The sequence below is a fragment of the Triturus cristatus genome, chromosome 11 (assembly GCF_964204655.1).
Source record: "Triturus cristatus chromosome 11, aTriCri1.1, whole genome shotgun sequence".
In the NCBI taxonomy this organism is placed as follows: Eukaryota; Metazoa; Chordata; class Amphibia; order Caudata; family Salamandridae; genus Triturus; species Triturus cristatus.
The window spans coordinates 565371364-565397616 of NC_140594.1; the positions used below are offsets into that span (position 1 = coordinate 565371364).

A 26253-nucleotide genomic window follows, 5' to 3' on the forward strand; every position below is an offset into this window, starting at 1 on the left:
AAAGTTGTTCTCCGTACCAACCCAAAATTCCTCCCTAAAGTCATTTCTCCTTTTCACCTAAACCAATCTGTAGAACTACCAGTATTCTTCTCGCAACCACAAACTGTTGCAGAAAGAGCTCTCCACACACTAGATGTCAAACGAGCCTTACTCTACTACATCGAGAGAACACAACCTTTCCGTAAGACCAAACAACTGTTTGTCTCTTTCTCTCCACCACACAAGGGCAACCCCATCTCCAAGTCGGGGATAGCTAGGTGGATTGTCAAATGCATTCAGATTTGCTACCACAAAGCAAAACCAACGCTATCCGTTCCCCCTAAAGCCCATTCTACACGTAAAATAGGGGCTTAAATGGCTTTTCTAGGAAACATCCCATTAGATGATATCTGCAAAGCAGCTACATGGTCAACACCACACACTTTCACTAAACACTATTGTGTAGATGTGCAAACTAAGCAACAAGCTAGTGTGGGCCAGGCTGTACTCAAAACATTATTTCAGACCACTGCAACAGATACAGGTGGTCGCCGCTAAGGGTGGGTACTGCTATATAATCTATGCACAAGTGTGTAATCTGCAGCTCATATGCCTCGAACGGAATATGCTACTTATCAGTATGCATCTGTTCTTGGCATGTAGAGCTGCAGATCTAAACACGCCCACCCGCCTCCCCGGCTACCTTTATGTGTTCCAGTTTATCTTATTTAGATACAACACACATGGGCATCTTCACTGTTTATTACTACGCTCCATCATTTCCCTGCTGGCGAAAAACAATCTCAGGATGAAGCCGAAGTCCATGCGCAATACGATCCAAAGGAGGAGTCACCGACCTTGTGACTTCCAAAGACTTTCCAAGAGGAAAAACTGCAAACATCCGGGCCCAACACCAGATGGCGATCTATGCACAAGTGTGTAGATCTGCAGCTCTACATGCCAAGAACAGATGCATACTGGTAAGTAGCATATTCCATTTTTCAAACGCAGTCACGAGCTTCCACTCTGTCCCCATCTTAAAAATGTAATATGGGAAAGAAAATGTTTGCGTAGAGCTACTAGGTTGGTTATGTTGTGAAACACTAGTCAACATGCGCTTTTACAAACCACGCAAAACACTTAGAAAATGCTAAATAATCTTTTTCCTGTGATCGGTAAGGCTCCCTGTGAATGTCACAAGTTTGCCTTACGAGTTCATTTAACGTGTTAAATTTCAAGAAGCAGATAAGGATGTCGGAAGCAAAGCTTTCCTGAAATATGTTACTTATAAATCCGTAGAGATAAAATAAAGTATTCACTGAAAATCTGCTGAGTCATGGTAGAGCACAGCAGCACCATCCGAAAATTTCTGCTGACGCAGCTAAACCTTGCGTGAGACATCTTCTGTGACAAAACGTCTTGTAAAACTACTTTAACAAAGACAGTATCTAAGAGAGAAAAAAGGTACGCACCCCTGAATTTAATATATCAATTACTGAAACAGGTAGAGGGCCTCCGTTCTTCCAAATGGAATCAGGGCTGGCTTTACTGTAAAACAACCTTCTCCTCCGCTGATTCTATCACTATAACTCTCAATTGCGCCCCTCCTCGATCCATAGCCCCTCACTCACATTTATTTTATCAAAGCCCCTAGAAACTAACCCGAACCCCCACCCCCTTAAAACGAAGCCCTCTTACCTGTTCCTGTATTGAAGCTCCTCCGAACAAGGACTTGCACGAACGTGTGTGGTTCAGGCTAAGTCGTCGTTCGGGCAAGTTGTTGTTCGGCTTGCGCGACTCCGGAACAACGGACCTCGTTGTTCCGGAGTCGTCGTTGAGGATGTTTCCCTTGCCGGGTAGAGCATCATGTACTTAGCTTCCATTCTGCGCAATTCCCATTTAACCACCTCAGAGCTTCTACGTTGGCGCTGTACCTTCAGAGTGAAGTCCGGGAAGAACCTCACCACAGCGTTTTCATAGCCGAGGTCTCCATGTGTTCAGGCTGCCTTCAGGATAGCGTCTCTCTCGGTAATTCAAGATCCTAGCTATAATTGTTAGCGTTGGTGTACCTGGATTAGGCTTTGGAATAGGAGCCCTATGCGCGTATTCTATTGTGATAATGTTCAAGAGGAGTTTGGGGTGAAGATAATTTGGTAATACGTCCTCTGCCCCTCCGATCCCTCTGGGACCTCCACCACCCTGATGTTGTTCCTTCATGCCCGGCCCTCCTGGTCTTCTAGTCTCTCTGCCATTTCTGCCTGTTGCTTCGTAAGTAGCTGCACTTGCTCCTCCAGTCTTTCGGACTTGGATTGTAGTTGTTTAATACTGGTTTCAGCAACTGAGACCTTATCGGAGATTTTGTGGACATCCGCTCTTAATAGGTTGACATCTATGGTGACCTCATCAATTTTTGGTTTGAGAGTCCCTTTTAGATCAGTTATGGCGGTCATGATGTGTTTAATTAATTTTTATGTTAATTGCTTTCAGTCAATATTGTTTTGTGTATTTTATATGTATATTTATGTGGTCTGTTCTTATGAATTGTTGCAGCCCTGACGAAGTTCCCAAGGCTTGAGGGAACGAAACGCGTTGGCTGTGTGCCTATCCTCTTACTGAAGAAAATGAATAAAGGATGAAAATACATCTCAGAATACTGTTTTTGCTCTTATAAGGGTTCTTGTCCAAGTGCACCTTCCCTTCTTTTTTTTTTTCTCCCATGGCGGTCATGATGGCAGTCTGCATTGGTTCCACTGTCCCAGCTTGATCATCTCCTTGATTTTGTGTGTCTGACCCATTTTTCGGCACTGCATATTTGTCCATTTTGTTTGTTTGCGGCTCAAGACCTTCAGCTTCATTGTGGCCACTGAGTTATCCAGGTCGGTTTGAGCTATTGGCAGATCATTGGTGTTGCAGGTCTCCACCCTGCCCGCCTTGCAGGCTCTGTCTCTACTCAGCAGTGTTCAGTGGATAAGTATTCACTCATTAGGACTGTAGCGCCAGAGGAGTTCATGTTAAGAGCAGCGATGACAGGAGCTCCTTTTCATTCTGCTCCCTTAGCATACGGCACACAGCGGGCGATCCGGCTCCCCCACTGGTCTTCAGTTTGTATCCCTCCCTACAGTCCGAATGGTCTGTACCGGTATTGCTCTGCTTCCAGCCAGGAGCAGTAGGGGGTCAAGATGGTGTGACTCAGGACCTATTTTGCTCCACGCTTTGGCCTGGACTAGGCCCCATCTCCCATACAGTCTGTGAGAGGGGCCCAGGATGGTGTGCCCAGCCGCGTGTATTCTGGGCCTCTGGCTCCGTATTATGCCCTTCACTCTCCGGCTCTCCAGCGGGCCTGCCCCTGTGCCCCACTGCAGAACGAAAAGTAGTCCCTGGGTCACTGAAAGGGCCAGTAGCGCCCTACCGCAGTACCTTCCACCGTCTCACTTGTTGAAAAACCTCAGCTCCCCGTGGCCCTGCACTCACCACTCCCGTGCAGGATGCGTCTTTGACCTCCGCTGTCCCGGGCGGCCCCTCCACCCGTAACACTGTCGAGCTCACCGCATGGAGACCCGGACTCCCCGCCCTCTGTCTCTCCAGGTGGGCAGTGCTTCACACCAAGACGCTTTCTGTAACAGGCCGTCTCACAGCGGCCGCTCCTCGCCGCCTGCCTCCCATGCCCGGTGTCTGGCTCGGCCCAGCTGCATCGGCCCGACACACCGCGGGCGAGCTGAGACCACTCATACTACCCCGGCTCGTCACGCTGACTTGTCGATGTATCTCGGTCTGTCCGCAGTGGACGGGACCGGAGAATTGTATGGATACGTGGGTTTATTTAGAACTCTGAGCTCAGAGCTCCTTTAGCGTGCGACCGTCCCCGTCTGCGCCAAGCCACTCCCCTTCAGCTATCCAAAGTTGAGCTAATGTTTTGCAAAGCAGCCTGACTTGACCCAAGACGGATTTGTGAGTTTATAACACTGTGAGGTCGCACAACCTCACCATATAATAAACCACTTTTCTCACACTTATTCAGTGTGAAGGCTCTTCTGGGCACTAAAACACTTTTGTTTTCATTCAGACGTGAAGGCGAACATCAGCTGATGTGTGGTTTACCATTTTAGATAATCATGTAGCTGACAAACTTCATTGAGGCTTTTTCTCTTTCAAGTTCCGGTATCCTTTTAATAGCACTTTGGAAATAATTCATTTTGTTCTGTAAAGTTGACCACTACACGACTTGTAATGCTGACCACAGCAAAGCCATGTAGTAGAGTGCTTCAAAGCACCGTGGAAGTGATTTCAAACCACAGATGGATACACTCTATCTCTTTTTCGTCCTTTAGATAGGACCCAGACATCCTATTTCTCTCGTCTCTACTGTTGACAACCAGTTTCAAGCAGTGCTATTCCTGTAGTTGGACATTGTCAGAAGCTCTCTCTCTTAAATGATGTTTGTAGAGGGATGAGCACACTTCGCCTGACACCTTCTCTGTGATTCTTTCTTTGGCATAGTCAAATTTGCTGCATCAGGAGCCCATGTTTTTTAATACTTTGCACCAGAGAGCCTAGAGGTAACAGTAAAAGATGCCCAAGTGCCATTCATTTCACAGGTACCCCAATAAGGAAGTTAACTGTTGCAGGATTAGAACATTGGTGAAGTGCCTGTGAGGATGCAAGTAGTTGATACTGGGTAGACCACGGGCTGCATTACTTGTCTAGCACTGAAGTGTTCTCTGAGATACCCATTATGCTTAAACCAGTCAGTCCCTGTATCAAGATCCTAACACATGGCTTTATGCTATCCATGTTCACACCATTATGTCCAGCTGGCCTAATCCCTTGTGCTCCTACTTCCAGTGGTTCTTCCATGGATCTAAGGTAAGAATCCTGAAAAACATGTTGACATGTCTCTACAACATTAGCCTCCTGGAAGCAAATACCATGCACCATCTAGTTACCTTAGACTTGTTTGTAATCCCCTTTTTTTTGCACTCACGGTTTACAGAAAGGCAAAATCGCAGTGCTAGGGGAGCTGGCAGAGGGGTATGCATGTAGAGCATATAATACACATAGTGTGGCTCACAGAACTTTGATATACAAAAAGAATTACATGTTTGAGGCATGTGTGCTGTAGATACACATGTTTTGCATACTCCTACCATCTAGTGTCTAGTGTTGGGTCTGTATGTTTGCAAGTTGTTTTTCTTTGAAGAAGTCTTTCCTAGTCCTTTCCTTTCGGTGATAGTGCGCATGGTTATCGACTCCATTGTTAGATTTTATGCCCGCCATCGGGTTCGGACGTGTATTGCTGCTCTTTGGTTCGAAACCGTTCTTTGGGTTCCCCTCGACGCACTATCATCTCGACCCTCGACGGTATTGTTTGTACGTGTTTCCCACTGCTTCGCATATAGTTTCGGTCAGCGGAATCTACTTTTCAATCAGAAAGCTTCATGGACGGCCTTCGGCCTAACGGCGTAGGTTCAGCTCTCCATCGATGGAATAGACTCTGTTCAAAATCTGCCCTCAGTGCCACGCGAAGTATCCGCACATTGACTCACACAAAGTGTGTAACTTGTGCTTGTCTCCAGAGCACAAAGAAGACTGCGATGCTTGCAGATAGTTTAGAGCGCAGAAAACTCTTTGAGATCGTCTGGCTCGACGTTGAGAGATGCAGCGCCAGAGCATTGAAGACACCGCAAATCTTTGGTAAAGACTCCGGTCAAGAAGGTGTTGGTGCATCAGTGGCAGAGGAGGAACAAGCCTTCTCCATGCAGGACTCCGATTTGGAGCTCGAGATAGACCTCGACGCTGAGGAACTGCTGCAGGGACAAGGTGACATGTGTACGGAAGACCCCTTGCCCTACCACCTCACCCACAAAAAACATAAGGCTTCGGCACCACCTCTGCCTTCTGGCCAAGGTCGGCACAGAGATGATGTTTCCGATGCCCCACCTCCAGGCCCCGCTCCGAAACACCCAGTCAAGCCTTCCAGCTCGGTACAGAGTCAGCAAAAATCCTCGTCTGAGCCGAAGCCTTCCGGTTCCAAACAGAATTCTGGCTCGGAACTGAAACACTCCAAGCTGAAAGTTAAACAGCCTTCGGAGCTAAAATCTTCCGTTCCGAAAGGCCAGCCCATGCCGGCACCGAAAACGCTGGTGCCGAAACCTAAAGATGTCCCTTCGGATCTGAATTTAGACATTGTTCCACTGAAAACAGATCCCAAACAAAATAGACTGTATATTACCCCTGAAACGAGTCCTATTCATACTAAACTACCTCAGAAACACAAGCTTCCTGATGAGGACACTCTAAAAAAAGAAGTCTGTTGCTACCAGTCCTTTTCATCCAGCACCACCATCCCCACCTCCCTCTCCACCTTCAAATCCTTTGCAAATCACACCTCGGGATTCTCCACAATATTACCATTATAACGATGATATTGATGATGAGGGTACACATTCAGTAGGTCCATGGACGGATTACATAATTGATCCTCCAGCAGATAATGACCCAGACCTTTACCCTGCCAAGTAATCTCCTCCAGATGACACTGTATCCTATGATGAACTTATTGCCATGGCTGCACAATATCATGGGGTGGCACTGCACAAAGAATCATTAGAGGAGGAGTTTTTGTTTGAGGCTTTAGGATCCACCCATGGGTCATCACAAACACTTCCTATGCTTAAGGGCATGATGAGACACGCTGACAATCTTGATCTGCAGAGTTGACAAGAAGTATAAGGCCTCCCTAACAGATCCAGTATTTATCCTGGGCCAATTGCCACTAGGTTCACTGGTAGTGTCCAATGCTCGTAAGATGGTTAATTCCCAAACATCAGGGGACACTCCTCCACCAGATAAAGAGTCCAAATTAATAGACACTTCTGGCAAGTGCATAGCTGCTCAAGCTGCCAATCACTGGCGCATTACAAATACACAGGGCCTTTTAGCCAGGTATGACAGGGCACACTGGGATGAAATGGAGCAATTGCTTCAATATTTCCCAGATGTGCATAAAGCAAAAGCGCAAGATTTGGTAAATGAGGGAAAGCTAATTTCGAATTCTTCCACAAGGGATGCTACTGATACTGCGGCTAGAGGTGTCAACAGTAGCATTTTGCTTAGGAGACATGCTTGGGTAAGGATCTCTGGGTTTAAGTCGATGGTTCAACAATTCATTCTAAAAACACCATTTGATAAGAAACATCTTTTTGGTCCTGAGGTCGATCAGGCATTAGAAAAATTTTTACAAAACGGACACTGAAGTGGCCAAATCCATTGGAGCGCTCCAGTTTCAAACAGACTCCTCAGACAAGAATAACTCTATCTACAATGGTAATAACCAGTCCTCTCCCTCAATAGGCTTTTTTTCTAGGAGGTTATAGAGGGAACAACTCTAAACGTAGGGGTAAGGGCAACACACCCTGTAACTCCCGTTCCCTTAATAAGCAGTGACTTACCCACGCTCTTCCCCCCCCCCTCCCCCCGCCATACCACACCTGTCGGGGGAAGACTTCAACAATTTCTCCTCATTTGGCAATCTAGAACAACCAACAAATGGGTCATTGGAATTATCCAGCATGGTTATTGCCTGGAACTTACCAGCAATCCTCCAAACATTCCACCTCGCTCTCACAAATTGTCTCCAGAACACCTGCAATTGTTTGAACAGGAAGTGCAATCCCTCTTACTAAAAGGAGCTATAGAACCGGTTCCAGTACAGTACCAAGGTTCAGGGATTGAGTCCCAAAAAGGACGGTTCCTTAAGACCTATTCTGGATCTCAGAGAGTTAAACCAATATATACTGTCAGAACACTTTCACATGGTGACCCTTCAACAGGTAGTTCCACTTTTACAGAAGGCTGATTTTATGTCCCCTCTAGACATAAAAGACGCATATTTTCATGTTCCAATTCACCCAGCTCATCACAAATACCTCATATTTGTGATAGCAGGCAACCATTACCAATTCAAAGTACTTCCCTTTGGAGTGTCTACAGAGCCCAAGTATTTACCAAATGTCTGGCAGTAGTTGAATCTCAGGGGACTGCATAGTCATGTCTTCCCCCACCTAGATGACTGGCTCATCTACGCAAGCACTTACCAAAACTGTCTACGACATACTCAAATGACAATAGACCTACTTCATCAAATGGGCTTTACGGTCAATGCACAAAAACTTCACCATCATCCTTCGCAGATGCAGTCTTACCTAGGAGCCACTCTAGACACAGTGAAAGCTCTAGCCTCTCCCAATGTAGCCAGAATTCAAAACATTCAGTCTATGATACTACTGTTTCAGTCCAACCAAGCCTTACCAGCCAGAGTATTCATGCAACTGCTGGGAATGATGGTGTCTTGCATCGCAATTGTACCCCATGCAAGACTTCACATGCATCCCCTACAAGAGTGCGTGGCACGTCAGTGGAATCAGTCGCAGGGTCAATTAGCCGATGTAGTGTTGGTAGATGGCCGTACCCATCGCTCTCTGAAGTGGTGGAACCCACAAAATTTATCAAAAGGACGGCCTTTCATCGACCTTATTCCACAGATCATGCTCACAATAGACGCATCTCTGACAGGTGAGGGTCCCCATCTCCAAGAATACACAATACAAGGCCTGTGGAGCAACAAGCACAAAAGTCTCCACATAAACTATCTAGAGCTTCAAGCAGTTTTTCTAGAGCTCAAAGCTATTCAAACTCACCTAATAGTCAAAACTGTCCTAGTTCGAACAGACAACATGACAGAAATGTATTATGTGCAAAATCAGGGAGGGATACACTCTCCAACAGCCACGACTTGCTCAGACCATTTGGAGATGGGCAATCCATCACTGGATTTATCTTCTGGCAGAACACCTCCCAGGAGAAAACAGTCAGGTTGCCACCGTCCTCCGCAGAAGGCGCCAGCAAATTCCAGAGTGGGAACTTCATCCCCAAGTTCTGTTTCCATACTTTAAACAATGGGTATTACCACAAAAAAACTTGTTCGCCACAGCCGACAACGCAGAATGCCCAAGCTTCAAATCCAGGATGAAGTGGTCAGGGATATTCGCCTATGCTTTTCCATCTCTCCCACTCATTCCGTGTCTGGTTCAGAAGCCCAGGCAAACATCCCTCACACTAATTCTAGTACTTCCCACATGGGCCCGTCAACCATGGTACACCACCCTGTTGGAGCGGTTACCAGTTCTACATCAAAAGCTGCACCTCACCTCAGGCTTCTCATACAGAACCATGGAGAAATCAGACATCCAAATCCCAAAGAACTGAACTTAGCGATCTGGCTCCTGAAGTCCTACAGTTTGGTTATTTAAATCTACCACCAGACTGTATTAATATTCTAAAAGAAGCAAGAAAGGCTACCACCAGAGCTTGCTATGCAGCAAAGTGGAAAAGATTTGTTGTCTACTGCAACAATAATAAAATCAATCCTCTAGATACTTCTATACAAATCATTATCTGTTACACTTACAGCACACTGGACTAGCTTATACATCTATTTGTGTGCACCTGGCAGCGACGTATTTGCAGAACAGGCAACATTTGTCACTATTCAGAGCTCCAGTAATCAAAGCCTTCATGGAAGGCTTGAAAAGGGTAATACCACCAAGGATTCCTCCTGCCCCAGTATGGAATCTCAACATTATCCTTACAAGGCTCATGGGTCCACCTTTTGAACCATTGCACAAGTACCCTTTGCAGTTTCTCTCATGGAAAGTTGCTTTCCTCATCGCAGTTACCTCATTAATGAGAGTTGGTGAGCTACAGGCATGAACATTGGAAGAACCCTTCTTTCAGCTACACATAGACAGGGTAGTTCTCCGTACCAACCCTAAATTCCTCCCCAAAGGGGTTTCTGCTTTTCATATAAACCAATCAGTTGAGTTACCTGTGTTTTTCCCTCAACCAGATTCTGTAGCAGAACGCGCTCTTCACATGCTTGACATAAAAAGAGCTTTATTGCACTACATGGATAGGACAAAAGGGTTTCGCAAAACAAAACAACTGTTGCATTTGCTCTATCTCACAAAGACAATCCCATTTCTAAATCTGGTATTGCAAGATGGATTGTGAAATGCATTCAAACATGCTACACTAAAGCTAAAAGAACTTTATCCATACCCCCTAGAGTGCATTCCACTTGCAAAATAGGGGCTTCTGTGGCCTTTTTAGGTAATGTTCCTCTAGCTGACATATGTAAGGCAGCTACATGGTCTACACCACAAACATGTACCAAACACTATTGTGTAGATGTGTTAGCTAGTCAACAAGCTAATGTAGGCCAAGCAGTACTTAAAACACTATTTCAAACAACTACAACATCTACAGGTTAGCCACCGCTTTGGGAGTATACTGCTTTGTAGTCTATGCAACGCATGTGTATCTACAGCACACATGCCTCGAACGGATAATGCTACTTATTTTATATTTATAAAGTTTTATATAGCACGAACAAGATCCCGAAGGATAACAGTGCTTTACAATATGAATGGGAGGAATACCATAAAAAAAAACAGTATCAACATACGAGCAGGAGAAAATATCCCTTTTAGGGTAAGAATTTGTTTCAGTTTCAGAGTACCAATCTCCTTCTCAAACTTACTATCATAGACGCAATTAACTGCCTCCACTACTTTTAAAGACAGTAGAAGTGTCTCACTGACATCACTTGTGTTGTTAGTAATTAGATATCTCTTTTCTCTAGATTCATCTCGAGTCTTAAAGTAGGCAAGCTAAGGATAATGTTACTTACTCAGTAAGCATCTGTTCTTGGCATGTAGAGCTGTATATTCACACGCGCCCACCCGCCTCCCCGAGTACCTGTAGTTGTTGCAGTTCTTCACTATACATTCATATGCATGGACATCTCTATGCTACACTTACTTACTCCATTCTCACCCTCTTGCGGTAAAGCAATCTAACAATGTAGTTGATGACCATGCGCACTATTACAGAACGAAGGAGTCATCTTACCTCGTGACTAGGAAAGACTTCTTTGAAGAAAAACAACATGCAAACATCCGTACCCATCACTAGATGGCAGGAGTATGCAAAGCATGTGAATCTACAGCTCTACATGCCAAGAACAGATGCTTACTGGGTAAGTAACATTATCCTTAGCTTGCCTACTTTAAGACTCGAGATGAATCTAGAGAAAAGAGATATCTAATTACTAACAACACAAGTAATGTCAGTGAGACACTTCTACTGTCTTTAAAAGTAGTGGAGGCAGTTAATTGCGTCTATGATAGTAAGTTTGAGAAGGAGATTGGTACTCTTCAACTGGAAAGGGGACATCAATGACTGTGATGATGATGTTGCATATTGTCAGTAATATTGATTATAAACCCTTCTTTCAGTCGGTATCACTTGAGCTCTTTTTGAAGGTGAGATGATTCCTGACCATTTAACAACCTATGGTGTTCTTCCTCAGTTATCAACGACGGAAAGGAATCATTATAAATGAGACCTCTGTGTTGGTGTATGCTCAGCTGCTCACTGGCCGCCGCTACATATTTCATGAAAACGGGGATGTTCACCTGGAGAAACAGTGGTCAAAGCAAGTTCTGCCTTTTGCTTTACAAGTTACTGTCAAAGTAAGATTCTTGAAATGCATATTTTATTTCGAGTAAAATAAATTGAAAGTGCTCATCGTGACTAGGGTAGCTTCATAATGCTTGTGTAGCATCCATAGTGAGTGAATCATTGTAGAAAGGGTGGATTAATCAGGTCTGTAGTGCAGAAGAACACCAGCGAATTTTAAGTCAAGAGAAAAGGTTGGGCCAGGACTAAAAGAGTGCCTACTTTGAAAGAAGTATGATTGTATATAATGAGCAGGAGAGGATACTCTTAAAATGGTTTGTGGTTAGTGTGTAAATCAAACAACCTTGTTATGGTCTTAACTCAAACCGTTAAGTATGGCCCCTCAGTTCTAAAACTATAGAATTTCCATGTTGGAGGCTAACTTTGCTTTGCATGAAAGGAATACTTCAAAGATAAGCAGTCATTTTGGACTTAGTGAAGTGGTTTTAGCCACAGTGCTTTCCAGTATACATGTAGATGTTACTTCTGTTTTGAAATTCATTTTAATACCTAATTTGCTTACAAAGCATGAAAGGAAAGCACGCTCACTGTCTGAAATATTTTAATGACATAGTGGATGCTTAGAATGATTTATAGTGAAAGGGTTGCTGTACTATATGTTTCACTTAATTGCATCAATAAAAAGGATGTTTGGTCTTTATATTGTGCATAAAATAAATCCATTTATGTTCCCCCTAATATAGGATATCAACACATTCGACCCTGGCTCTTTGCAGTTCAAAACTTTGGCAGACCTGTTCTCACCTGGAACTTTAGTCTTCATGTTAGGAACACCTTACTACGGCTGTGTGGGAGAAGTTAGTTTCACGTTTTTATACACTTCTTTGTTTACCATTGTTAATTGCATATTTGTAAAACAAGCTTGAAATAGAAATTGAAGAACGTTCAAAGACCACGTTGTTCGATTATGACCATTTGAGTCTTATTCAAAGTTTTTGTCATTCCTAGGTTGAGGATTCATCAGATGTGATTGGCGAAAGTAGAATTAGAGTGCTTTTCAACATTCCATATGAACCACCTTTTGATGCCTTAATACAGAACCAGCATGTAAGTACCTTAAAAAGATTTTATGGTTTCTTGTTTAGCAAAATAAGAGCTGGTACATTTTCACTAAACGGTATGCCTTTTATAATTTCTCCCCCATTATTGTATGATTTGATCAGTTCACCCCAAAGCAATATTATTCCACAAATCTGTATTGTATTGTAATTACTATTGGCTGCTTTTAGTAGTGAAATATGGTTCATGCGCTCTTGCCTTGCTTATACTAAACATGAGCACATTTGCATTAATGTTCAGCTGTGATCTCTGTTAATGAGAATATGCCAAAGATGACTCACTCGCCCAGACTGTGCAGTTGAGCATTGCAGAACCCAGATGTATTTGTCTTTTGACTAGCCACCAGTCTTAGTGCTTTTAATTCAGAGTTCAAATATCTGAATGACGTTTCCTATTCCGTGTTGGAGAAGTCTTTTGGCAGAAGTAAAACTTTGCTCTCTAGCCTTGCCTTTGAATGGTTTGACTAGTTATTTTTCTCACCAATTCTCCCCTGAGCAGCTGGACCTGTTACATGTGGTAAATCCTGTAGGAATGAGTTTAGTTTCTTGTATTCACCCCTGTCAGTTTTTAAGTACTTCCTACTGTGGCTTTAATGTTAATGTCACAGATAGATACAATTAACCTTGAAGTGTAAAGGTAGTTTTGTATTACTACAGTACTAGAGTCAAAAGGTTCCAAGGGAATATAGCAGTATATTAGTCTATCCATTTGAGTTTTATTCTGTATACATCAGATCCCAAAATGTGATTGCTGTGGTTTCACAGCCTGCTGTATTCTTCCTGTTGTTTAGGGTTATCCATAATATTCATTAAACCTCTCTGCCCATGTGGGAAGACTGCTTCATTCAAATATCTGACAATAAGGATTTTTCTGATGAGATCATTAAGATTACTCGATCATCTTCCTCCCACCCTCCTCCTCCCTTGTTTGGATTTCCTCTATTAGTGTTTCTTGTTCATGTGGTGAGAAGAGTGCGTTGGGAAATTGACCAGTGTGAGGTTGCATTTTGAAATCAGTGGCCTCGGCACCCCATCAGAGTACCGTGAGTCCCAGATCGCGGACAGAATTTCAGGATGGTCAGTGTAAAACAAATTTGCACACAATGAATCAGCATGCAACTCTTTTACATTGCCAATGAATATTCTGAAAACTGGTTGGATGTGGCCCTCTAAGATCTTTTTTGATCACCCATTTTTCCAGCTAAGGTTGTTTAACTAATGCTGCAGAAACTCATTTTACTGTGTGTAGTATATCTTTGATAGGGTCCTCTCTCCCAGGAAGTTCAGAAATACGTTTGACTATCTGCCTCACTGTCATGAAGGATGACAGTTGAGGACTCATTTATGTAATGATTTATGGGAAACATTCTAGTAGTGTTTCTTTGATACAAGGCAAACATCTGGAAATAGCCTTGGGGTTTGACCTAAGCATGGTGTTCCTGTATGTTTTCCATTTTTATTCAACTGCTATTAATGATAATTGACATATTTATTCATGACTGGAAGTTGACGTGACCCACCAGTATATAATGTTTAACATTCAAGTTACATACACACTCTGCATTAAACAGCTGGTCTGCATTCCATCCTTCCCAGTCTGCTGCTATGATGTACTGTAGTGTATACTGTCAAATATTCTTTTTTGTATAGAGTACTATCTTGGACCATTAAACTATGGTTCATTAACTACTGCAAAATTACTTACAATTATGTAAATTGACATTGCATTTTTTTTCTTGAAGGCGAAGGTTATTAATGGAGCATGATTAGTGAAATTACAATGGAGAATTAACTTCATGTTATGGTTCATTATAAGTATTACTGTCGCAACTACGTATAGCTCAGTCCACATTATTGGACAATATTTGAAACCCATAATAGATGAACATTGAATAGAAAATATAAGTGCTGATGGCAATCATTGACGTCATTATGAATATTCACTTCTCAACCATCTGTACATTATAAATGTTTCCATTTTTATCTTTAATAAAGAAATACTCTATAAAATACAACCCTGGATATGTGCTTGCCAATCGTCTAGGAATTAGTGGATACCTTGTGTCAAGGTTTACTGGGAGTATCTTCGTTGGAAGAGGATCCAAGAGAAAGTAAGTTCCCACTGTACATTAAATGTGTAATGATAAACAAAAATATAGAGTTGGAAAATGTAAGACCAAGAAGTATGTTGGTGCAGGGAGACCATAAATTCTGCAATTATCAGGATGGGCTTCTTATTATATTTATGACCAAAAGTAGTTTAACCAGAAATCCTTATACTTACCCAAAACTCATTAACATTGAGCCAGTGGTGTGTAGAATTGTGGGTTATCTATTTTATATAATAGGAGTATTAGCCTGAAAATGAGACATCAAATCAAAATAGCCATCTGGAACATCAGGACTTAGGTTACCAAAGAAATTAATTGGAGTGTTTCAGTATGTATAGGAGTTGTCATCTGATGTCTTATTGATTGTGAGACTGCAACATGGTTGAAAGCAGAGAACTAGTTTGTAGGGAAGTCCTATGTGGGCTGACCTAGATAGAGATGATTATGTGTTCGTTCTTATTCATCTGATAGAGACCTCTAGCTGCAGGTTCCTTACCTTTTAAATTTCCAAGGCGTCGGACTGGATCTGGAAGATTTTTCATGAGCAGTACCCCTGCATGCCGGTAGGTGACGTAGTCCGGCTCTGCGTGTTTCGGCATCATCCATTCTGGAAGTGACAACCGCAGCATCGATATAGACGCCACCTAGGCGAGCTGACATCTGATCTTTTCTTTCTGCACCCGCCAGCCAGTACTGATCTGAAGAAGAGCTACCCCTCTGTCACTGTTTGACTGAATATTTTCGACATTTTGTCAACTTTTCTTTTTAAAATCTTTTTATTAAACATAACCATTGACATTCGGCAAAGCAGCGTACATTTACATGGTATGGATTCGTATGGCGGGTACATTTAGACATCATAGGTAGCTGGGACATACATCGAGCACCCGAAAGGGCTTCAAGGAGACAGAGGTCCATCCTCCGAAGGGACAACAGGGGCCGCACACATCTCCCTGGTAGGCATTCCACTTGCACCATACAGCGGACCACTTCTTTGGACATCCCCGTGCTACATAGACCGTTTTCTCCCTGAACATACACCAATCTAAGTTCTTTTTCCAGGTGTCCAGAGTCGGTGAGATTCCTGCCCCCCACATTTGTGCTATATCACGTTTGGCCACCATTGCACCCAGAGTAGCCCAGAGCCTCTCCATCCCAGTCAAATCAGTGGGTTCCCAAACATTAAGGAGACATCTTTTAACCTCTGGGCCTATGTCTTTGTGCAGTACTTCTCGCATGACCTTGTGTAGCCCCCGCCAGTACTCCTGGATCTGTTCACACTCCCAAAGTATGTGCAGGAATGTGCCCACCTGACCACAGCGTCTTCTACAATCTCCCCCCACCCCATATGATCCAGCTGGGACCCAGTGACGTACGTTCTATGCAATATTTTAAGTTGGACCAGTCGTGGCCGAGCGGAAAGCGCCACCTTTGTCAACTGTTTTTGATGTTTGTCCTCCTAGTGTGTAGCATGCTATCTAGAAAAGCAGGATTCAAGCCCTGCGGAGCCTGTCATCAGCAGATGTCGGTGATGGACTTTCATCTTGTCTGCTTGTGGTGTCTGGAGCATGATCACAACCCGAAGCAGTGCTCAGATTGGTGCCCCATGAATCTGAATGCCTTGCGGGACTGGTCCCTCAAGCTCATGGTGGCCTGGCATGCGACTCTGTCACTCAAGGTCCCGGTCGGGAGGAAGGTCCCGGGAGTTGTAGTGTAGTCCGCGGTCGTTGTCCTCACCCAACACCCTACCCCGAAGAAAGAACTTGTTGGTCCAAGCCTCACCATACCATGGCGCATTCCCTACCTGCCCCCCCCCCTCCCCCCCCCCCCCATTGCCAATACACGAGGCTGGACTCTTTGGGGAGGGGAAGAAGGTATTTTCTTTTGCCAGCCTGGCATTGCAGTCTGTGAACACAGCATGCCTATTGGGCCACTGCTCCCACACTCTGTGGGACACGGTTGCACAAGTGCTGCCACAGCTCCCGGGCCGTACCCTCTCAGGCTGTTACCGATTGGAGAGGAGCAGCAAAGTTCAATATCTTCTGTGAGCTTGACTGGACTGACTCACTGGGCAGTGTGGCTTGATAGATGGGTGGCCCTGAGGCACCATGCTTGTTTGAGGATGACTGGCTTTTCGTGGGATGCCCTTCGATGTCACCTATCTCTTCGTAGACAAGGGAGATTTGACGCTGGAGCACTTCAAGGACAGTCTGGCTACGGCCAAGTTCTTTGGCCTGTCTATCGCCCCACATCACCCTCAATCTGCCTTTCGCGGCTTTGGAAGGGGCTTCCAACCATGCCAATTCCTTCCCACCCATCGAGCTGCGTGGCCGAGACTGTGGTACCCACAGACCTCGTGGGTCAGGTATCCAGCAATCCGGTCAGTCCGTCTACAGCCTCAAACCCCTCCTAATCTGCCCCTTTACCACCAGGGGCATCAAGTTGGCAACAGGATTCCCTTTCACCTGCCTCACTGGCAGTCCATTACTAATGATGGAGGATCTTCTGTCCTGTCTCCGCGAGGAAGTCATGGCTCACTTGGCCAAGGGAGTCGTACAGAGGATTCCGGAGCCAGAAGTAAGCTGTGCTTACTATCCCAAGTACTTTCTGGTTCCCAAAAAAGAAAAAGGCCTTTGTCTTATTCTAGATCTATGGGCCCCTCAACTTCTTCCTCAAGAAGGAGAAATCCAAAATGCTCACGTCGGCTCAGGTCTAGTCTGCCCTGGACCCAGGAGACTGGATGGTAGCTTGGACTTTCAGAACGCCTACATCCCCATTGCCGTCCTGCCTGCTCACCGGTGCTATCTGCAGTTTACGGTAGGTCCATGAGCATTTTCAGTTCACCGTGCTCTCTTTTGGCCTTACCAGCGCCTCTCAGGTGTTCACCAAGATGATGGCGGTGGTTGCGGCTCATCTGCGGAGATCAGAGATTCCAGTCTTGCCAGATCTCGACGATTGGCAATTGAAGGTGGGCTCGCACCAAGCTGTCGTCTCCAAACTACGCTGAATCTATTGCGCTACCTGGGGTTCACTACTGTCCTGGACACAGTGCAGTTTCGAGTTTATCCTCCAGAGCGGCAAGTCCAGGATATTCAGGCTACAGTAACGGTGTTTGTCTCTATCCTGGATTTCAGTGAGGCAGACCCTAAGTTTGTTGGGACTCATGTCCTCCTGCATACTGTTGGTAACTCATGCCTAGTGGCATATGCAGGCTCTGCAGTGGGACTTGAAGTTTTAGTGGGCACAGCATCAGGAGAACCTCTTCGACATGGTCCAGCTCTTGGAGAGAACTGTGAAAGATCTGTAGTTGTGGCTAGCGGGCTGCGATTGGATCAGAGGCAGACCCCTTCCCCAACCAGATCTCACATTGGTGACTGATATGCCACTCCTGGGATGGAGCCGCCATCTCGGAGAGGTGATCAGAGGACTCTGGTCTCTGGTGGAATCCGGACTCCACATCAACCTGCTGGAGCTTCATGTAATCCGACTGGCTTTGAAGGCCTTTCCACCATCCATCAAAGGAAGGCTGGTACAAGTGTTCATGGACACTAATACCACCATGTGGTACTGCAACAAACAGGGCGGGGTAGGTCCTGGGCCGTTTGTCAAGAGGCCCTGCGTCTCTTGACATAATTGGAACAACAGGGCATATCCCGGTGGTTCAGCACCGGGCGGGCTCTCTGAATACTAGAGCAGACTATCTCAGCTGTTGATGCCTAGCAGATCTCTAATGGTGTCTCAACTTGGAAGTGGCACAAGGTCTTGTTTAACAGTGGGGAGAGCCTTGGTTAGACCATTTTGCCTCCATTGAGTACGTACGTCAGCAGTTTTGCACGCTGGAGTTTCCAAGGCAGCTCTCACTCTGAGACGCTTTTTTTCTTGAGTGGATCTCATGCCTACTGAATGCCTTTCTGCACACACCACTCCTGCCCAGAGTCCTTTGGGCTCTAGACTGGGCATGGAGAGTCTGGTATCATTCAATCAGGCTGCCCCTTTGGGACGATCGTCTGTCTCAGAAGCAGGGGAGGTTTCTCCACCCAAACTGTGTCCACCCTCCTCCTTCTTGCATGGAGATTGAGCGGCAACAGTTGACAGCCTTCTACCTTCCTCCCGAAGTCTATAATGTCCTCTTGGCAGCTAGACGTCCCTCCGCCAAGATAGTATACACCTGCCATTAAAGAAAATGTGTGTCCTGGTGTGCAGGAAAATACATTGATCCCCTTTCTGAAGTCTTACTCTTAATTCATTCCCCTTGCACACCTCTTAAGGGCTATCTTTCTGTTCTTTCTGCCCTTTTGCGGCTGCCTGACCAACCCTCATTGTTCAAGTCCCCTATTATACATAGGTTCTTAAAAGGTATTGTTTATCTCTTCCCTCCTTCACCATTTATTATGCCTCAGTAGGATCGTAATCTGTTTCACTTTTTTAATGTGTGCTCCTTTTGAACCACTTCATGATTGTCCCCTCAGGCTTCTGACAATCAAAACAGCCTTTCTTTTGGCGATTACATCTCCCTGCAGAGTGAGTGAGCTGCAGGCCTTATCAGAGCCGCCTTACCTCTGTCTATCCTGACAAACTGTTGCTTCTCACAAGGGCCTCCTTTCTACCAAAAGTGGTAAACACATTTCATGCAGGCCAATCCATCACTTTTCCAACTTTTTGCTCTTCTTCATATCCCTCTAAAGAAGAGGAGCGACTCCACTGTCTGGACCCAAAAAGAGCATTGTCGAGCTACCTTGACCCCAGACGAGAGTTTCGGGTGGACAACCAACTCTTCTTGAGAGATGTTGGTGTGAAGAAAGGTTGGGCTCTGCATAAGTGGACCATCTCCAGATGGGTCCTGCTCTGCATTAAAATCTGCTCTGCATTGGCCAAGAAGCAACCTCCAGAGGGTGTGCAAGCTCATTCCACCAGAGCTAAAGCTGCGACAACTGTTAGCTCGCAGAGTTCTGGTCCTGGACATCTGCCAGTCAGCAACATGGGTTTCCCTGCACACGTTCTCCAAACATTACTGCCTGGACAGTCCGGTCCGTAGGGATGGGGACTTTGCCTGTTTGGTCCTGCAGGACTTCCTTGTTTGAAATTGATCAGCAGACTCACCACCATGGATGGTATTGCTTGGGTATCTATTTAAAGGTAAGGAATCTGTGGCTATAAGTCTCTTTCAGATGAACAAGTGACTTACCTTCGCTACCTCCTTATCTTGTAGAGACTACATCTAGCCGCAGACTCCTTACCGACCCATCCATTCTTCCAGAATGGATTCCTAGGGCTAGGGCTGATACCTGTGAGGACCCTAGTTTTCCACACCAGTGGTCACTGTTCTTCATGACTCTGTGCTTCTGGCGCGGAAAGTCGTGGCAAGAAAGTGACATCAGCGTGCCTAGATGGCACCTACATAGGTGCCTCAGACGTACTGCTCAGGGGTACTGCTCAGGGGTACTGCTCACGAAGACTGTTCCGGATCCAGTATGACTCCTGGGAAATTCTAAGGTAAGGAGTCTGCAGCTAGATATAATCTCTACAAGATAAGGCCCCACACAAAGTTTTGACCAGCCATTTCAACCTGCATCCAGATGAGAGCCTAGGTAGATCATTTTGGTTTATTAACTTGGACAACCAGGGTGGGACTACCTCTACATACACATACATAAACTTATTTATATATATATATATGTACACTTTTTTGTTTATTTATTTTATTTAGCGAGTTTTATATAGCGTTGGCAAGACGCGTGGGTATCAGAGCGCTTTACAACATTTACACAGGCAATAAAAAAAAGCAGACAGCCAGCCATAAGTAAAGGTAAATAACAGAGTTACTAGATTGTAGGCTGCAAAAAAGTGCTATGATATACTACCCAGAGGGTTAAGGTGCTGAGCTAGGAGGAGATCCTTTAATTTTCTCTTCAAGGTCATGAAAGAGGGGTTGGTTCTGAGATGTGCTGGTAGGGAGTTCCACATTTTGGGCGCATTGCTTGAGAAGGGCTTTTTGTTTGTTTCTGTGGTGGTATGAGAAGTAGGTTGTTTGTGCCTCTCAGGTTTCTTGCCTGGCCTGCCTTGGTGAGTTTGGCTGCCAGGTATGTTGGTTTACCAGTGTGAAGGACTTTGTGGGTGAGAAAAGCAGTTTTGAAGTGGCTGCAGGCTTCAATTGGGAGCCACCTAAGCTCTTTCAGGTAGGGGGAGATGTGATCGTGCCTTTTTGCTCCGGTGACCTTCCTTGCTCTGCATTCAGAGTTGTTCTCAGAGGGGCTAAGTGGGCTTTTGCTGTGCCTGTGAGGGTGGCGTTCCCGTAGTCGAGTCTGGACAGAACCATGGCTTGCGTTGCGGTTTTGAGATAATTTGGAGGAAGGAAGGGCTTGATTTTGTTAAGTAGTTTTAATTTGTAGAATGCACTCCTTGCAGTAGTCTTTGTGTGAGCTCATGTCCAGTATGATTCACAGTGATTTGGTGGAACCATCCAGGGATATTTTGCAATTTAGAGAGTTGATAAGCTTTATCCACTCTTGGACCTGGGGGGGGGTCTGTCCGTCATTTGAGAGGAGAAGAATTTCCGTCTTTTCTTGGTTGAGTTTTAAGTGTTTGTGTGTTAGCCAGTTTTGGATTTTTGTTAGAGTATCATTTAGACAGTGTATGTCCTCTGGAGAGGATATCTCCAGATAGAGCTGGATGTCATCCTCATAGAGGTGGAAGGTGGATGTTTGCTTGCTTGATTATGGTAGTAAGGGGCTACATGTAGATATTTCAAGAGAGTAGGTGAGAGGACTGAACCCTGGGGAACACCTCTGGTTCTGGTAGAGGTATTAGATGTTGCGTTGTTGATTTTTATTTGTTGAGAGCGGTTTTGAAGAAATTATGTGAACCATTTCAGAACCAGGCCTTCTGCTCCAATCTGTTGTTTGAGGGTGTTAAGAAGTTGTTTATGGTCGACCGTGTTGAAGGCCGCAGATAGGTCTAGGAGGATGAGCAGGCAGCATCGGCCGGTATCCATACATTTGTGGATGTCATCTGCTATATTTAGTATAGCGATTCTGTGCTACGGCCCTTTCTGAAGCCTGATTGGTGAGAATCCAGGAGATTGTGTCAATGTGCTGGTTGAGTTGGAGTAGGACACATTTCTCGAGGTTTTTAGCCAGGCAGGGAAGGTTGGAGATGGGCCTGAAGTTGTTGAGGTTCTCCGGGTCTGATCCTGGATATTTTAGTAGTGGAGTGACTTGGCCTAATTTTAGGCAGTCTGGCATAACCCCAGTACTGAGGGAACTGTTTATTATCATCGTCCAGAGTGGGGAGGGGGGGGGGGGGAGGGGTAATTACGTGATTAAGATTTTGTGCCACAGAGGCCGGGAGGAGGTCTGCGAAGTAGGGGGAAGGCTTAGAATTCGCAAATAGTTTAGAGATGTCTGTCTCTGAGTGGGTTGAATACTTTCGAGCAATTGGGGTTAGAGGGGGATCCTAGCATTTGGTTGCCCTCATTTGTCTCAGGGGGGGTGGATCTCTACTTGGGAGTTGGAGGAAAGCAAGTTAGGGTTTCCTTCAACTGTGGTGTGGAGGATGATTTCAGGTGATATTTGAGTGTGGCATTCCAAAGAGGACTTGATCGTGATTTTCTCATCAAAGAATTTAGAAAATTTATCACAGCGTTCTTAGAGCCCTGAGGGGCTTTATAGGGTGGTTTGGAAATCAGTTTTTTTTTAATGATGTTAAAAAGGTCTTTCAGGTGATTTAGTGCATTCTCTAGAGTGCTGCGGAAAAATGCTGCTTTTTCTTGCATTGTGTCATTTTTATATGTTCTGCGTTCTGCTCTGAGTTGGTGATGGTGAGTTAAGGATGGGTTTACTTGCCAGTCTTTCTGCAGCTCTGAGTTGCCTTCTTTCTGTATTGAGGTCTTTGTTAAACCAGGACCTCAATGGGGTGTCTCTAATACTTTTTAGTTTCAGAGGGGCTACTTGCTCTAGGACGGCAGACATCGTAGAGTTAAAGTGGGTTGTGAGTTCATTTATTGAGAGGTTAACTGTCTTTGGGGGAAGTCTAGAGATCATTCTATCTTCCAGATCAACTAGGGGAATTTGAGTTGTGTTTCTGGTCCACTGGAGAGTTTTCTTAGTATAGATGGTGTGTGGCTCTTCCTGGTTTAAGTGGTACAGAATAATGCGGTGGCCCTACCAGTCTACTGGGAGTATGTTATTAATGGTTATCGCCTTCTCCTGGGCTATAATGGCTTCAAGGGTAAGCCTCTGTTATGGGTTTGACATATACAGTGTTGGGTAAGGTTGTTGTCAAGTAAGAGTTTTTTAAGGATTGAATTAGTGTGTTTCTCATCAATCCAATGGAGGTTGAAGTCACCTAGGCTTATGGAATTGAGTGAGCAGTGAGTTACCAGATCTGATAGGTGTTTATGGAAGGGGCAAGTGTTGCCAGGAGGGTGGTAGAGGAGGTGGCAATATGGTGTTTTGCAGCGTGAATCTTTCTGGATTCACTATGCTGTGCATTATTCCGCGATCTTGTGGTTGGGTCCGGATTCGTAGTCTTTTCTTTGTTTTTTTTTTTTTTTTTTGTAGCCCAGGTGGGCGTCGACGACCACCATTTGGTGCACCTCCCGTGACGTCGTCGTGTTTTGGGGCGCCATCTTCAGATTCTTTTTTCCGCCGTTGGGTCTGGATCGTCATCGGGAAGCTCCAGAATTACTCTCGAAGGAAGAAGAACGAAAAGCGAGTTTCGTCGATAAATAATAGAGGATATCACAGGAAAGGAAGAGATTTCATCAGGAGCGCGAAGAAAGGAGGTTCAGCGCAATTTTTTCTTCGACGACCTTGGAGAATGCGCACTCAGAGGCCCTGAGCGCAATGGACAAGACGCCATTCAAGTTCTGCCCAAACTGCCACCACAAGTTCGCGCAAAAGGACCAGCATCCGGTCTGCAACCTCTGCCTACCGGTCGAGCACCAGAGTAAGGACTGCAACGCCTGCTCAGCCTTCGCGCCGAAGACACTCAGGGTGAGAGATCGGCAGAGAAGAGCCAACGCCAGCACGGATGGCAAGGGTAAGGCCCCGTCGCTCTACGATCTGGGCCTCTCCACGGACGACGAGGACAACGTCGCCGAGACAGCCGAAAACTTCACGGTCGTAGAGACCGACAAGAAAAAAGAAGACGAGGTAAGAGAATCGTCGAGCGCAAAACAGAAAGTACCTCAAACACGAGGGTGACTCGAGAAAATCAGAGTCTAAGTCCATGAAGGGAGCCCCGGGGCCGAAAACTTCGATGACCAAAGGGGGAACCATGGACAAGAGGCCGTGCGGATCCTTAGAAAAGGACTCCCTGGTGCCGAAAGAAGCCGAAAAGCAAGGGTCGTCGAAGACAACCCAGGAAACGGCCCGATCGACGCTGAAAGAACGTTCGACGTCGACGCAAGTTTCATCGAAAAGGCCCGCGGTCGACGCCGAAAGCATCTCCGAGATGGAGAAAAAGAAGAGGCGGCTCGAGACCGAAATGGAGAACATCCTTCAAAGGAAGAAGGAGTTCGACGCCAAGATGAAGGAATTCAAGATTCCAACGGTTTCATCGGCGGACGTCGTCTAGGTCGAGGACGAATTCGACACCGAAGGACTAACAAGGGACCTCGAAGAGGAAGAAGAGGCCTATTATGATGGAGAAGCCGAGGAAGAAGACCAACAGTCGTTCTACGACTCGGCGCCATCTACCAGCCACGACATCGAATGGCAGGATCTCGACACCGAAAACCCGGAGGAGCCCGTGGACACGTACCCTTCGAGGCCTTCGCCACCCGACGACATCGGGGTGTACAATATGGTGGTCAGGAGCGCAGCAACAGCCTTCAGCGTCCAACTCGACGAGGAGAAGCCGAAGGCCGATTTTCTCCTCGAGACCCTGCTCCCCATCCAGACAAGGAGCCAGTTCCTCCCCATGCTACAAAGCGTGATGAATCAGGGGAGAGAAGCCTTCAAGGAACCAGCGACCTGCCGGTCGATCACACCCAGGACAGAGAAGAAATATAAGCACTCCTCCCTGGACCCCCCTTACATCAAGGGTAGCGTGACAGCAGACTCCATCATAGCTTCCACGGCCAGGAGAAGGGCCAACGTACCAGCAACTTCGGGCCCACCACCTGATAAGGAAAGCAGGAGGATAGACCTCACAGGAAGAAAGGTAGAGAGGAACGCCGCAATGCACTGGCGCATGGCGAATTCCAATGCACTCCTCAATAGACACCAGTACCAGCACTGGGACGAGATGGGGGAGCTAGTAAAGCACCTCCCCGAAGAATACCGCCAGAGAGCCTCACACCTAGTAGACGAAGGCAAGAACATCGCCAACTCCTGTATAAAGACGGCGTTGGACGGGGCAGAGACTTCAGCAAGACTCATGGCCATAGGGGTCACCGAGAGAAGGCATGCATGGCTAAGAATCTCGGGATTCAAACCGGAGGTGCAGAACAACATCCTTGGCACCCCCTTCAACGGAGAGACACTGTTCGGAGCAACAGTGGACGAGAAGCTCACCCAGCTGAAGAAAGAAAACGAAAAGGCGAGGTCCATGGGGGCCCTACAGCTGAGGGGAATGAGGCGAGGCAATCCCTCGAGGAGACCCTACGGTAGGGGAGGAAGCCAGCAGGGGCCGTCGCACCAGACGTTCCAGCAGGGTCAGCAGGGTGAAAGCCACGGACAAGGTCAGCAGAAGCAAAACTGGCAGTACCAACCTCGGGGCCAGTCCTTTCGCGGGAGAGGGAACGGACGTGGCCAGAGGAGGAGAGGGGGCGAACAGCCCTCATCAAAGTGACTCAGCACGCAAGAGGACGCCTACCCTCGTCATGCCCCCAAGGGTGAGGCGCAAAAAAGTAACATCAGGGGGAAGAGAATATTCAAAAGCCTACGAGCATACAACACCAGTAGGCGGAAGACTGAGGTTCTACCTTCAGGAGTGGCGGCGTATAACCACAGACAAGTGGATACGGAACATCATGCAGTACGGATACTGCGTAGATTTGGAGAAAAGACCTCCAAAAAGGAAACCAAAAGGGAGACCGAGATCGGCCCAGGAACTGGCACTACTCGGAGAAGAAACACAGAAACTTCTAGAAAAGAGAGCCATAGAGGCAGTGCCGTTCAGAGAACGCAACAAAGGGGTCTACTCAAACTACTTCGTGGTCCCGAAAGTAGACGGAAACCTCAGACCCATCCTGGACCTGCGTTACCTAAACAAGTTCATCAGAACGCAGAAGTTCAAAATGACTTCGCTGCAGGAGGTACTACCACAAATAAGAGAAGGGGACTTCATGGTCACCGTGGACCTCAACAGGAACACTACCAGTTCACAACCCTGGCCTTCGGATTAAAATCGGCACCAAGGGTCTTTACAAAATGCCTGTCGGCGGTCGCGGCCCACCTACGAAGACAGGGAATCCATGTCTACCCCTACTTAGACGACTGGCTGGTCAAGGCAAACTCACGCGAGAAGTGCGAGAGGCACGCAAAACGCGTAACAGACACCCT

At 46.0% G+C, this 26253-nt stretch overlaps 1 protein-coding gene across 1 annotated transcript in view; it reads left to right on the forward strand.

Moving 5' to 3' along the window:
• Nucleotides 1-26253, forward strand: part of XRN1 (5'-3' exoribonuclease 1) — a 1184094-nt gene that overhangs the window by 398010 nt on the left and 759831 nt on the right. Inside the window, exons 21-24 of the mRNA XM_085633624.1 lie at nt 11408-11570; nt 12261-12374; nt 12526-12624; nt 14631-14746. Of these exons, the coding sequence (XP_085489750.1) occupies nt 11408-11570; nt 12261-12374; nt 12526-12624; nt 14631-14746 (492 nt within the window). The remainder of the gene's footprint in view (nt 1-11407; nt 11571-12260; nt 12375-12525; nt 12625-14630; nt 14747-26253) is intronic.